Below are 14,448 nucleotides of genomic sequence, written 5' to 3' on the forward strand. Positions count from 1 at the left end.
AAAGATCTTTATTGTGCACTCTGTCTTTTCATGAAGCCTGACAGATCCCAGTCACAATCACTAGACAGATTTTAAAATTAATTTTATTTTTGTTTTTTTTATATTATTTTATCTTGATCACCTCATGTGATGAACAGACTTCTCATTAATATCAGAAGGAAAAGCACCTGTTTTTATCTCATTACATGTGTGTAATCCACATCTTTATGGATTCAGAAGACTGTTAATTGATTATTTGTGTAAAGTTGACACTGAGGTCCATAAAGAAGCCCATGGTGCTGAGCTCTTGCACCCACAAAAACCTAACATTTGCACCTGAAACCCTCTGACGTAGCTTTGTGGTAGACTTTCAACAGAAAGGAGAAAAAATAAAACAATCCTGAAAGTCTGCTGATTTGAAACTCGAAGCCCAAGATTAGAGAGAAGCAGTTGATTTACTACATTTGGGGTAAAAATATGGCTTTCGCACTACAGGGAGATTTTAGATGAGACAGACGCTGGATGACGGCTGATAAATAGCCAGGATTCATATTGTACCTTTAATATTCCCCTGAAGGATGCTCTGATTGTTCTGAGGGAATATTAGCTTCATGAGGTAAGGGAAAATTAATCTAAACTAGTAGTTCTGCTGTTGAAATAACACACACACACACACACACACACACACACACACACACACACACACACGCACACACACACGCACACACACACACATACAGTCAATACAGAGAGATGAAGTGGAGCAAAGAGACAGAGTGTGGAGGATTCCCGTGCTGGCTCTGGGGGAGGGATGGGAGAATCTGAGTAATCCTCATTCCATCTGCTGTCTCTCTCTCTGTCTCTCTCTCCCTCTCTCTCTCTCTCTCTCTCTCTCTCTCTCTCTCTCTCTCTCTCTCTCACACACACACACACACACGTGCTTATATAGCATCACAATGTTAAAACAGTTCCCTTGCTGTATAATATATTTACCCCAATGCTCTGTTGGATGCTGAGATCTGATTGGTCAGATGACGTTGATGCATTTTCCCAGGTTTATATTAATGTGCTTGTTCCCATAGCAACAGCTCATTTGCAGGACACATCTCCTAAACAGATAAAAACAGTCAATATGGTGAAGGTTCGTGAAGTGAGGAGATAAAATTGGATAAAAGATAAATGGATAAAATCTGTTTTTTTGCTTATAGAGTTTTAAAGTGTGTGTAACTTGTTATGCTGCATAATAGTCTACTGAATAATCCAGATGTGTCCCAGAAGAACCTGTCACAACTGTCTCCCTCACACACACACACACACACACACACACACACACACACACAAACACACCCTTTTAGCCCAATTATCACACAGCGTTGGTGTGTTTTCCGCAGCCATGAGAATGTGATGCAGCTCTTGACTGATATTAAAGCATCAGTCTGTCAAAGTGCAGTTTCTCCCAGCAGCACACTGACCTCAGGAGGAAACTCTGACACTTTATTAAAAAGTTATCATCACAACTCAGCTTTAGTGTTGCTCAATTTGCACATGCACACAAACAAACATACACACACACACACACACTCACACACACACACCTCGTGAAGCCTGTTAGCTCATTAGCATTCATGACCTGGATCAGCTTTGTGTGTGTGTGTGTGTGTGTTTGTGTGTATGTTTATGTGCGTGTGAGTGCAGTGAAGGATGACTGGATGTAAATGAGTGAACTTGTGCTTTAGTATCAGTGGCTGAGATGCATGACAGGTTAAACCCCGTCACCGTCAGGTTTGTGTAGGCCACGCCCCTTTCATTTACATAAGCCACACCCTTCATCTGTACAGCACTGAACTTGTTAAACTGATCCCCAGTGGGTGTAAGTGAGACTTTTTCAATTTCCTATTTCTACTTCAGTGGAGCAAAACTACAACCTACCTGAAGCAGAAGAACTGAAAATAATTAGTTGGATCGACTTTTTAAACATTATCACCTGAAAAAGTCTGTGGGTTTTGTGCTGCTTTGTGGTTCAGCACCATGTGACTATTTCACAGGAACTGTTAAAAGAGTGATTCAGGATTCATTAATGTACATGTTGCATTTCTGTAAAAATGTGAAATAACGTTGTACATGATGCAGAACGGAACTGACCACAATGTAGGCTATTGATGTGTTTAACCAACACACACACACACATCAATAAACATACCTTCTCTTCTGTTTCAGTGAAAAAGGCCAAACTGCACGGAGCTTCAGGTAAGAATCTCTCTCTCTCTCTCTCTCTCTCTCTCTCTCTCTCCCTCTCACTCTCACTCACATGCATACACACACACACACCTGGTGTGTTCTCCTTTTCAGTGTGGTTCTCGAGGCAGGTGATGACACTGAGTAAGGTGGGAAAAGCTCCCTTTATGAGTGAGCAGTGTTGAGAAAGTGAATCGACACTGAATCGACTCACTGCAGCGAGTGAAACGTGAAGTTCTGCAAATGGAGAAATATACACAAAACGTTATGAGCAACATGTTTTAAACTCATGATTATAGTTCTCACTGTTCTCTGTGAGGACTTTGTGGTCTCTGCACACTAGTGTTAATGGTTTGTTGAAGTTTTATGAGGATATTTTGTAACTAGCAGTTTTGTAAGCAGACCTACATCCTGGAGACACGTCACATATCGCAGAAAAAGTGTTGTGATACGATTGTTTTGTCAAATAGCTCAACTCTACTGTGGAGAGTGAAACCAAACAAAAACCACACAGCAAGTGAACCGATTCAGTCTGTACAAACAGGTGTAGCACCCTGCACACACACACAGATTGAGCTTGGCATGAGCTTTGTTTATGTGTGTGTTCTATTAGGACCGAAATAAACTCATTGTTGATGGAAGTTCTGAAGAAGATGAATTGTTTAGCTGTAAAATGAAGAGAAGTATCAGATGTGTGTGTGTTTGGCCTAGTTAAGCAGCGATCTGGTTTACTGGTTTGCCAGAGGGCACTTTTTCCTCTCATGGGGAACAAAAGTCTCTAATAAACCCCAATTATCATTCCTCTTTTCTCACTTTATCACCCTGTCTGTCTGTTTGTCTGTCTGTCTGACTGGGTTGTTGTCTCACCCTATTTTCACTTCTAACTCATCCACATGATCCACACTGTATTTATGTTCTGTTGTTTTTTTATTCCTGGTCAGAAGCCTTAGTGAAGATCCTTGTTGATTAGCACTAAGCCGTGTTTCCTGCGTCTGTTTTTCTGGGTTCTGTGTTTCCGGGTTACTGGCTTGGTTCTGGTTTCCTTGGTGCTCTCTGTGTAACTTTGCTTTGATTTCCATCATGAACTATGACTTTAATCACACCATTGAACCTAATGACCACTGAGTCTGTGTGAAGTTTGGCAGATCTGCACATTGTCTGGGCAATACTAGTATATATATAACTGTCTGTCTGTCTGTCTGTCTGTCTGTCTGTCAGATTTGATTAGATCGGGGTTGGAGTGTCTCTGTGCCTCGTTTTATCGAGTGTCTGAGTCTCTGTCACAGGGGAGGCACATTGACCAGATCCAGTAGAGCTGCTTTAATCAGAAACTCACGCTCACACACACACACACACACACACACACACACACACACACACACACACACACACACACACACATGCTCTCGCTTTATCTATTTTCCTCATTATTACTCAGTTAGTTTCTAAACTAATGATAAACAATTTGCATGCAATCATTCAATCATTTGGTCTATAAACTATATTGAAAATATTTAGTGTGTGTGTATGTAAGTGACATCTTGATGAGTGTTAATTAAGAGCAGAGTGAGCTTATAAATACATAATTCATGACCTTTCGACTGTCACGTCCACTCTCTAATAAATAACACTTATAATCACACAGAAAGAGAGAGAGAGAGAGAGAGAGAGAGAGAGAGAGAGAGAGAGAGAGAGAGAGAGAGAGAGAGAGAGAGACTGGGAACTGGGGTAAAAAAATAATTTTAATGCTCTTGACCCCTTTCACTTAACCACCACAGTCCTAATGTCAAGTAATTGTAAAGATTGCTGCAGAGTTTATCTTTCATGGAAATCTATACATGAATTCTGAGTATGGGTCACCATACTTAGCTGTATGTCACGTCACTTTCACTTTCATTCAGATATTTATGTTGTGTAGTATTTCTGTTTGTCTCTGTGGCTGGATGTCAGAGGGTATGAGAAGAGTCCGAGGGAAGTGAAGGGAATTATGGGTTCAACATGACAGTGATGCTGAGAAACTGTGAAGTAAAACATTGTGATTGTCATGTTTGTGTAGTGTCAGTGTCCCAGACATGATCAGTGTATCTGAAGCTTACTATCTAATGACTTTTACCTCACGTAGTTTCACAGGATCGTGGCAGCTTTAACCCACAGCGTCCGACTTTCTACCCTTCACCTACGCCTCTCAGGATACGCAGGGCTTTGTCGTTTCCATGGTAACCAGCATGAATTTACCTGCAAATGTGGCAAGATTCTCAGTAAACAAATCAGGTTTGGTCAGTCATCCTTTGCATTGCAAACACTCAGCGTAAGAGGTATATAAGAGAAATAAATAAAAGTGTGTCCTGCTGTGTGAACCGGACCGTGTGTGTTGGGCTGCTTTACTGCACATGATCTTAAGGAATGCGATTATGGGATTTCACTCCCAGCTCCAGACATGTTCTGTTCCTGATTTTATACAGCATGTCTTTGGGGACAACATAAATGTATTTTACCTTAGCAGCCTCTGAAATGCCTGCGGGACAGAGGCAGAGCCAAGTCACCGTTCCTCAATTATACCCAGCACTCTGACAGACATTCAGGACGATTACATCACCCACAAAGGGCAATTAATTTAACACACCATCAGACAGGAGAATTCAGACTTCCCTAATTCTACTCACAGATATACAGAGTGGGATTTAATAATCAAAAGTGCTAACAGATGGACTAGCTGACATTTATATAGCATTCAAGTGTAGGATTATGAGTAGAGCTCAGATTTACCGCTGTATTGAACAGTATCTCAGAGCAAAAAAAATTCTGTTTTCTCTTGAGAAGGTCATTGTGATGCACCAGCTGTGATAATTTGTCATTCTGACTAATCTAACATCTGGTAATACATGTCATCATAACGATATAATGAATAGTCTTGACCACTTCCAGACACTCTGGACCAATCCAACCTTCTGCGCAAGTTGCCTGCTCCTTCTTTAAGTGTTCTGACTTTTCTTGCTGAACTTGTAAGGTTTCGGACTGTTGCTGCCCCTCCCATAAGAGTTCCTATCATGGTTACCAGGAAGTGACAGGTTGAAGGTTACAGGTAACAGCTTACAGGTGGCAGGTTACAGGTGGCAGGTTACAGGTGGCAGGTTACAGGTGACAGGTTACAGGTGGTAGGTTACAGGTGGCAGGTGGCAGGTTACAGGTGGAAGCTTACAGGTGGCAGCTTACAGATGACAGCTTACAGGTGGCAGGTGGCAGGTTACAGGTGGCAGATTACAGGTGGCAGGTTACAGGTGGCAGATTACAGGTGGCAGGTTACAGGTTGCAGATTACAGGTGGTAGGTTACAGGTGGCAGGTTACAGGTGACAGGTTACAGCTTACAGGTGGCAGATTACAGGTGGCAGGTTACAGGTTGCAGATTACAGGTTGCAGATTACAGGTGGTAGGTTACAGGTGGCAGGTTACAGCTTACAGGTGGCAGGTTACAGGTGACAGGTGGACGGTTACAGGTTACAGGTGGCACGTTACAGGTGGCAGGTTACAGGTGGAAGGTTACCGGTTACAGGTGGCAGGTTGAAGGTTGAATGTGACAGGTTACAGGTGGCAGGTTACAGGTTACAGGTGGCAAGTTACAGGTGACAGGTTACAGCTTACAGATGGAAGGTGACTCTGCCACTCACATTTATTGAATGTTTTTTTAAGCCACACGCAGCAGTTACTTTCCCATTTTAAAAAGAGAGTCAGTGTTTGTCCCACCACCTGAGTTACACAACTGTAAATCAGCTGTTTTCAGAAATCCAATAAATAATCAGAGAACTTTATATCCAACTCATCATAAAATATCTAATATTTCTATAATCTACTGTATGATAGAGTGATGTAGTGATTAGAGCTTCAATGATACTCAACTTCCTGTGGCTCTCACACAGGCACTATATAAGAGAGAGAGAGAGAGAGAGAGAGAGAGAGATAGTGTGTGTGTGTGTGTGTGTGTGTGTGTGTGTGTGTGTGTGTGTGTGTGTGTGTGTGTGTCAGACAGAGGAGACTGGGCTGTTTACTTAACTCTAAATTACAATCTTTTTATTTTTTAATAAAACTTTCAGAAGATCATCCTCTTCTCCAATATAACTGTCTCTCTTGTGACTACAGACATCCTCCACTTCTTACTAATAATTTTCACTTCCACAAACAAAACTCCACAGAGCACAACAAAACATTCTGGAAACATCCTGTAGACATCGCACAGACTCACAGCAACACTACACTCTCACTAACACTCTCACTAACACTCTCACTAACACTCAGTAACTCTCTCACTAACACTCACACTAACACCAACACTCAGTAACTCTCTCACTAACACTCAGTAACTCTCTCACTAACACTCACACTAACACCAACACTCAGTAACTCTCTCACTAACACTCAGTAACTCTCTCACTAACACTCACACTAACACCAACACTCAGTAACTCTCTCACTAACATTCTCACTAACACTCTCACTAACACTCAGTAACTCTCTCACTAACACTCACACTAACACCAACACTCAGTAACTCTCTCACTAACATTCTCACTAACACTCTCACTAACACTCAGTAACTCTCTCACTAACACTCACACTAACACCAACACTCAGTAACTCTCTCACTAACACTCACACTAACACTCTCACTAACACTCAGTAACTCTCTCACTAACACTCTCACTAACACTAACACTCAGTAACACTCTCACTAACACTCTCACTAACACTAACACTCAGTAACTCTCTCACTAACACTCACACTAACACTCTCACTAACACTCAGTAACTCTCTCACTAACACTCTCACTAACACTAACACTCAGTAACACTCTCACTAACACTCACACTAACACTCTCACTAACACTCTCACTAACACTCAGTAACTCTCACTAACACTCTCACTAACACTCTCACTAACACTCTCACTAACACTCTCACTAACACTCAGTAACTCTCTCACTAACACTCTCACTAACACTCTCACTAACACTCAGTAACTCTCTCACTAACACTCTCACTAACACTCAGTAACTCTCTCACTAACACTCTCACTAACACTAACACTCAGTAACACTCTCACTAACACTCAGTAACACTCAGTAACACTCAGTAACACTCTCACTACCACTCACTAACACTCAGTAACACTCTCACTAACACTCAGTAACACTCTCACTAACACTCAGTAACACTCTCACTAACACTCAGTAACACTCAGTAACACTCTCACTAACACTCAGTAACACTCAGTAACACTCTCACTAACACTCAGTAACACTCACTAACACTCACTAACACTCACTAACACTCAGTAACACTCTCACTAACACTCAGTAACACTCTCACTAACACTCAGTAACACTCTCACTAACACTCAGTAACACTCACTAACACTCAGTAACACTCTCACTAACACTCAGTAACACTCAATAACACTCTCACTAACACAAAGTAACACTCTCACTACCACTCAGTAACACTCTCACTACCACTCAGTAACACTCTCACTAACACTCACTAACACTCAGTAACACTCAGTAACACTCTCACTAACACTCAGTAACACTCTCACTACCACTCAGTAACACTCTCACTAACACTCACTAACACTCAGTAACACTCAGTAACACTCTCACTAACACTCAGTAACACTCTCACTAACACTCAGTAACACTCTCACTAACACTCAGTAACACTCTCACTAACACTCACTAACACTCAGTAACACACTCACTAACACTCAGTAACACTCTCACTAACACTCAGTAACACTCAGTAACACTCTCACTAACACTCAGTAACACTCACTAACACTCAGTAACACTCTCACTAACACTCAGTAACACTCACTAACACTCAGTAACACTCTCACTAACACTCAGTAACACTCAGTAACACTCTCACTAACACTCAGTAACACTCTCACTAACACTCTCACTAACACTCAGTAACACTCAGTAACACTCTCACTAACACTCAGTAACACTCTCACTAACAATAACACTAACGCTCCAAGTAACACTAAAACTTACTCTCACTTCGCTGCCACTAACACCAACACACTCATTAAACTCTCACTAACACTCTTACTAACACACTCACTAACACTCTTACTAACACACTCACTAACACTCTCACTAACACTGTCCCTAACACGCTCACTAACACTCTCACTAACACTCACTAAACTCTCACTAACATGTTAACTAACACTCTCACTAGCACTATCAATTTCACTAACCCTATCACTCTCACTAACACTCTCACTAACAGTCTAATTAACACTCTCACTAACAATAACAATAACACTCTCACTAACAGTAACACTCTCACTAACAGTCTCATTAACACTCTCACTAACAGTAACACTCTCACTAACACTCTCACTAACAGTAACACTCTCACTAACACTCTCACTAACACTCTCACTAACAGTAACACTCTCACTAACAGTAACACTCTCACTAACACTCTCACTAACAGTAACAGTCTCACTAACACTCTCACTAACAGTAACACTCTCACTAACACTCTCACTAACAATAACACTCTCACTAACAGTAACAGTCTCACTAACACTCTCACTAACAGTAACACTCTCACTAACACTCTCACTAACAGTAACACTCTCACTAACACTCTCACTAACAGTAACACTCTCACTAACAGTAACAGTCTCACTAACACTCTCACTAACAGTAACAGTCTCACTAACACTCTCACTAACAGTAACACTCTCACTAACAGTAACAGTCTCACTAACACTCTCACTAACAGTAACACTCTCACTAACACTCTCACTAACAGTAACAGTCTCACTAACACTCTCACTAACAGTAACACTCTCACTAACACTCTCACTAACAGTAACAGTCTCACTAACACTCTCACTAACAGTAACAGTCTCACTAACACTCTCACTAACAGTAACACTCTCACTAACACTCTCACTAACAGTAACAGTCTCACTAACACTCTCACTAACAGTAACACTCTCACTAACAGTAACACTCTCACTAACACTCTCACTAACAGTAACACTCTCACTAACAGTAACACTCTCACTAACACTCTCACTAACAGTAACACTAACACTCTCACTAACAGTCTCATTAACACTCTCACTAACAGTAACACTCTCACTAACAGTAACACTCTCACTAACAGTAACAGTCTCACTAACACTCTCACTAACAGTAACACTCTCACTAACAGTAACAGTCTCACTAACACTCTCACTAACAGTAACACTAACACTCTCACTAACAGTCTCATTAACACTCTCACTAACAGTAACACTCTCACTAACAGTAACAATCTCACTAACACTCACTAACAGTAACACTCTCACTAACACTCTCACTAACAGTCCCATTAACACTCTCACTAACACTCTCACTAACAGTAACACTCTCACTAACAGTAACACTCTCACTAACACTCTCACTAACAGTAACACTCTCACTAACACTCTCACTAACAGTAACACTCTCACTAACAGTAACACTCTCACTAACACTCTCACTAACAGTAACACTCTCACTAACACTCTCACTAACAGTAACACTCTCACTAACAGTAACACTCTCACTAACACTCTCACTAACAGTAACACTCTCACTAACACTCTCACTAACAGTAACACTCTCACTAACACTCACTAACAGTAACACTCTCACTAACACACTCACTAACAGTCTCATTAACACTATCACTAACACTCTCACTAACAGTAACACTCTCACTAACAGTAACACTCTCACTAACACTCTCACTAACAGTAACACTCTCACTAACAGTAACACTCTCACTAACAGTAACACTCTCACTAACACTCTCACTAACAGTAACACTCTCACTAACAGTAACACTCTCACTAACAGTAACACTCTCACTAACACTCTCACTAACAGTAACACTCTCACTAACAGTAACACTCTCACTAACACTCTCACTAACAGTAACACTCTCACTAACACTCACTAACAGTAACACTCTCACTAACAGTAACACTCTCACTAACACTCACTAACAGTAACACTCTCACTAACAGTCCCATTAACACTCTCACTAACACTGGTACTCTCACTAACAGTCACTAAAACTCTCAGACTAACACTCTCATTAACACTCTCACTAACAATAACTCTAACACTAAGTAACAGTGACACTCACTAACACTCTCACTAACACTCTCACTAACAATAAAACTCACACTAACACTCTAAGTAATACTAACACTCAGTAACACTCTCACTAACACTGTCCCTAACATTCTCACTAACACTCCCACTAACACACTCACTCTCACTAACACTCTCACTAACAGTCTCATTAACACTCTCACTAACACCATCACTCTCACTAACAGTCACTAAAACTCTCAGACTAGCTCTTTCATTAACACTCTCACTAACACTCAGACTAACACTCTCAGTAACACACTCACTAACACTGTGTACAGTTGTAACACTTCACTACACTGCAACACTACAACATATTCTATTATACAGATTCAGTGAGAACATTATAACATGCTATAACACAATTGTCTAGGACCCTGATGGAGTCTCTACTAAAATCTGGAGTCTGCCCCTTGCTGCCACCCGCATACACACACACACACACACACACACACACACACACACACACACACACACACACACACACACACACACACACATCTTTGATTTTCTTCACCTCCATCTCTCTCATCTTCACTCCAAGCTCCACTCGTCATTCAAGAGGCTCCATCAGGGCTGAGTGCTTCTTAGGTGTGTGTGTGTGTGTGTGTGTGTGTGTGTGTGTGTGTGTGTGTGTGTGTGTGTGTGTGTGTGTGTGTGTGTGTGTGTGACTGGGAGAGTGTAAGTGAGGGTGTGAGTAAAGAGATATGGAGTGAAGTCTAATAAAACCTGGGATTACATTTTAAAGAAGGGCTTGAAATGACAAACATATATGAAGCTACCCCCTCTCTCTAACCCCCACCTCTATCTGCCCCCATTCTCTCTCTTTCTCTCTCTCTCTCTCTCTCTCTCTCTCTCTCTGGTTTATTTGGTGTGAGTGAAGGACTGGATTAGTGTGAGACAGCAGAGCGCTGGATGAAGATGACATTAATAATAATAATAATGGAGGCACAGAGCTGGAGTGTCAGACTGACCTAAAGATAAAATGTCACAGAGCACAGAGACACAAACACACCACAGCAGCGTGTAAAAGGAGTACAGGAGGACGTGTGGGTTTGTGTTTTATACACAGAGTCCGTGTGTCATGTAACACTAACCTTAAAGTTTCTGCCAATTACACACATGGCCATCTGCTCATATCTTTATATTATAGATTAGATTACACAACACTTCGTCTGCAAACACACACACACACACACACACACACACACACACACACACACACACACACACACACACACACACTTTCATTCAACTACAGCTGAAAATAAATGTTTGTCCTTTTAGTAATATAACTCAGAACTAAAGGACCTGAATAAATTACATAAGCAATAGAACAAACTATGGACTATCAGTGCAAATCAGAAACAGAGCAGATTAGCTGCTAATGGCTAACAGCTAGCGACTTGACTGGCTCTGCTGGATGGTGCAGTATGTCTCGTCCTGTGGTCGGCTGCCTGAGGTTATGGTGGTGTTTATCAGATTATTGTGAGAGATCAACATGAACTAATAAAAACTGGTTTGTTGTGTTGGTGTGCAGGATGATATAGAAGAGAGGTAGCATACTGTCTCTCTCCATCTTGGGTTTTTGTCCCTCCACCCTGCTATAGCGCGAGAGTCTGCTAGTGCACTGACATTTTCTATCTAGATTTAATTACATCTGCTTGTCCTAACCTGTGACAGTGTGATGAAATCCTCCGTGTGCCTGTGCAGAAATATCATTTCCATAAAGCCATGAATATTTAAACACACACACACACACACACACACACACACACACACACACACACACACACACACACACACACACACACACATGTCTACAGGGTGTGTGTACATATATGTAACATCAAGTTGCCATCACTCATTTAGTGTTTCATGTCCTGCTCCATTCCTGACATTTAACACAGCTGAAGTTCACAACACTCATGCGTTTCCCCTGTGTGTGTGTGTGTGTGTGTGTGTGTGTGTGTGTGTGTGTGTGTGTGTGTGTGTGTGTGTGTGTGTGATATGTCAAACACTATTTGAATAGCCAACTACTTCTAACCCTTTATTATTACACAAACATCACACCTCTTTAATGCTTGGCCCTGTATTATCATTGACATGGTGTGTTAATAAAGGTATGTGTGTGTGTGTGTGTTTGTGTGTGTGTGTGTGTGTGTTTGTGTGTGTGTTTGTGTGTCTTTTGCAGATAAGTTTAATGTATATGTGACTCTGAAGGTTCAGAATGTTAAGAGCACAACCGTCACAGTGCGTGGAGATCAACCATGCTGGGAGCAGGACTTCATGTTGTGAGTATTTAACTACACCCCCCCCACACACACACACACAGAGCTGTGCTCATGATCCTCTGATTGTTTGATGAATTTTCTGTGACTTTTTAAGTGAGCTGTCAGTTTAATGCTGAAACTCAAACTCAAAGGTGGACAGGACACACCCCTTTTACTGTGACTGACAGGTGAACAGGACACACCTCCTTGACTGTGACTGACAGGTGAACAGGACACGCCCACTTTACTGTGACTGACAGGTAACAGGACACACCCTCTTTACTGTGACTGACAGGTGAACAGGACACGCCCACTTTACTGTGACTGACAGGTGAACAGGACACGGCCACTTTATTGTGACTGACAGGTGAACAGGACACACCCTCTTTACTGTGACTGACAGGTGAACAGGACACACCCCTTTACTTTGACTGACAGGTGAACAGGAAATGCCCACTTTACTGTGATTGACAGGTGAACAGGACACACCTCCTTTACTGTGAATGACAGGTGAACAGGACGCACCTCCTTTATTGTTGCACATTCCTTGGTGTACAGTGTGTGTGTGTGTGTGTGTGTGTGTGTGTGTGTGTGTGTGTGTGTGTGTGTGTGTGTGTGTGTGTGTGTGTGTGTTATGTACAAACAGGACAGTGATCCTCAGCACACACTCATGCTGACTCATGCAGTTTAGCTCTGAAGCTAGTGACAGACCAGTTTATAGTTAGAATGTAAGACCAGGTTACATTATAGCAGCTATAAACACACACACTCTCATTAGTCTCTCTTTATTCTCTCAGAAAAACTCTTCTGTCCTAAAGATGTTCCAGCTTCACCACTGACTGTTCCACATCACTGACACTGGCGACTCCTTCACCACAAACACATCTCCTCACTTTAAGAAAACTTTACAACACACTTATGTGGAGTATGTACACATAGCCGTAAATGATGTGCTACTATAGAAACAATGATGTATTAGGATAAGTGTGACGTGTGTGTTAGCTGGTGTGAAAGACGGAAGAAATAAAACTCCTGTGAGAGAGGAGCTGAATTCGCAGCTGTGTGCACAGAACAATCAGGAGGACTCATTCCTCATATAGCAAGGGATTGAGTGTTAAGCTCTCTAGGTTTTGTGTGTGTGTGAGTGTGTGTGTGTGTGTGTGTGTGTGTGTGTGTGTGTGTGTGTGTGTGTGTGTGTGTGAGTGTGTGTGTGTGTGTGCGTGTGTGTGTGTGTGATGGGGAGATCCTGTGTGCTGGATTAAAGCGTTGCGTTGTTGTCCACTCATCAGCAGGTTAAACCCTGAGGAGATTAGAGAGACAGACAGTGTGTGTGTGTTTGAGTGTGTGTGTGTGTGTGTGTGTGTGTGTGTGTGTGTGTGTGTGTGTGTGTGTGTGTGTGTGTGTGTGTGTGTGTGTGAGCTGCAGATAGATGGATAAATTTCAGACAGACAGAGAGGAAGTGAAAGAGATTGTGAGATAATGAAGAGAATGAAGAGAGGCAGGAGAACGCAGAGGCTCCCCGTCTGCTCAGTTAGCAGAGACACATGGTCTTCTACAGCGCTGTCACATCATTACACACACACACACACACGCACACACACACACACACACACACAATGTTATATTCAGTTCATTAGTTGAACTGTCTGATTCTCAACAACTGGACGAAGACAAACAGATGTTTATGCACCAAACAGTAGTGATGGGAGGCTCTCTCTCTCTCTCTCTCTCTCTCTCTCTCTCTCTCTCTCTCTCTCTCTC

General features: G+C 41.8%; 1 protein-coding gene across 3 annotated transcripts in view; it reads left to right on the top strand.

Annotated features, from left to right (window-relative positions):
* The window catches only part of LOC113656789 (protein unc-13 homolog B), a 75,410-nt gene that overhangs the window by 4,039 nt on the left and 56,923 nt on the right, over nucleotides 1-14,448 (top strand). For all 3 annotated transcript variants that reach the window (XM_047818337.1, XM_047818335.1, XM_027168186.2), the window contains exons 2-3: nucleotides 2,197-2,226; nucleotides 12,609-12,708. In XM_047818337.1, coding sequence (XP_047674293.1) covers nucleotides 12,704-12,708 — 5 coding nt within the window. In that variant the 5' untranslated portion in view covers nucleotides 2,197-2,226; nucleotides 12,609-12,703. The remainder of the gene's footprint in view (nucleotides 1-2,196; nucleotides 2,227-12,608; nucleotides 12,709-14,448) is intronic.

This window comes from Tachysurus fulvidraco, chromosome 9 (genome assembly GCF_022655615.1).
Source record: "Tachysurus fulvidraco isolate hzauxx_2018 chromosome 9, HZAU_PFXX_2.0, whole genome shotgun sequence".
Taxonomy (NCBI): Eukaryota; Metazoa; Chordata; class Actinopteri; order Siluriformes; family Bagridae; genus Tachysurus; species Tachysurus fulvidraco.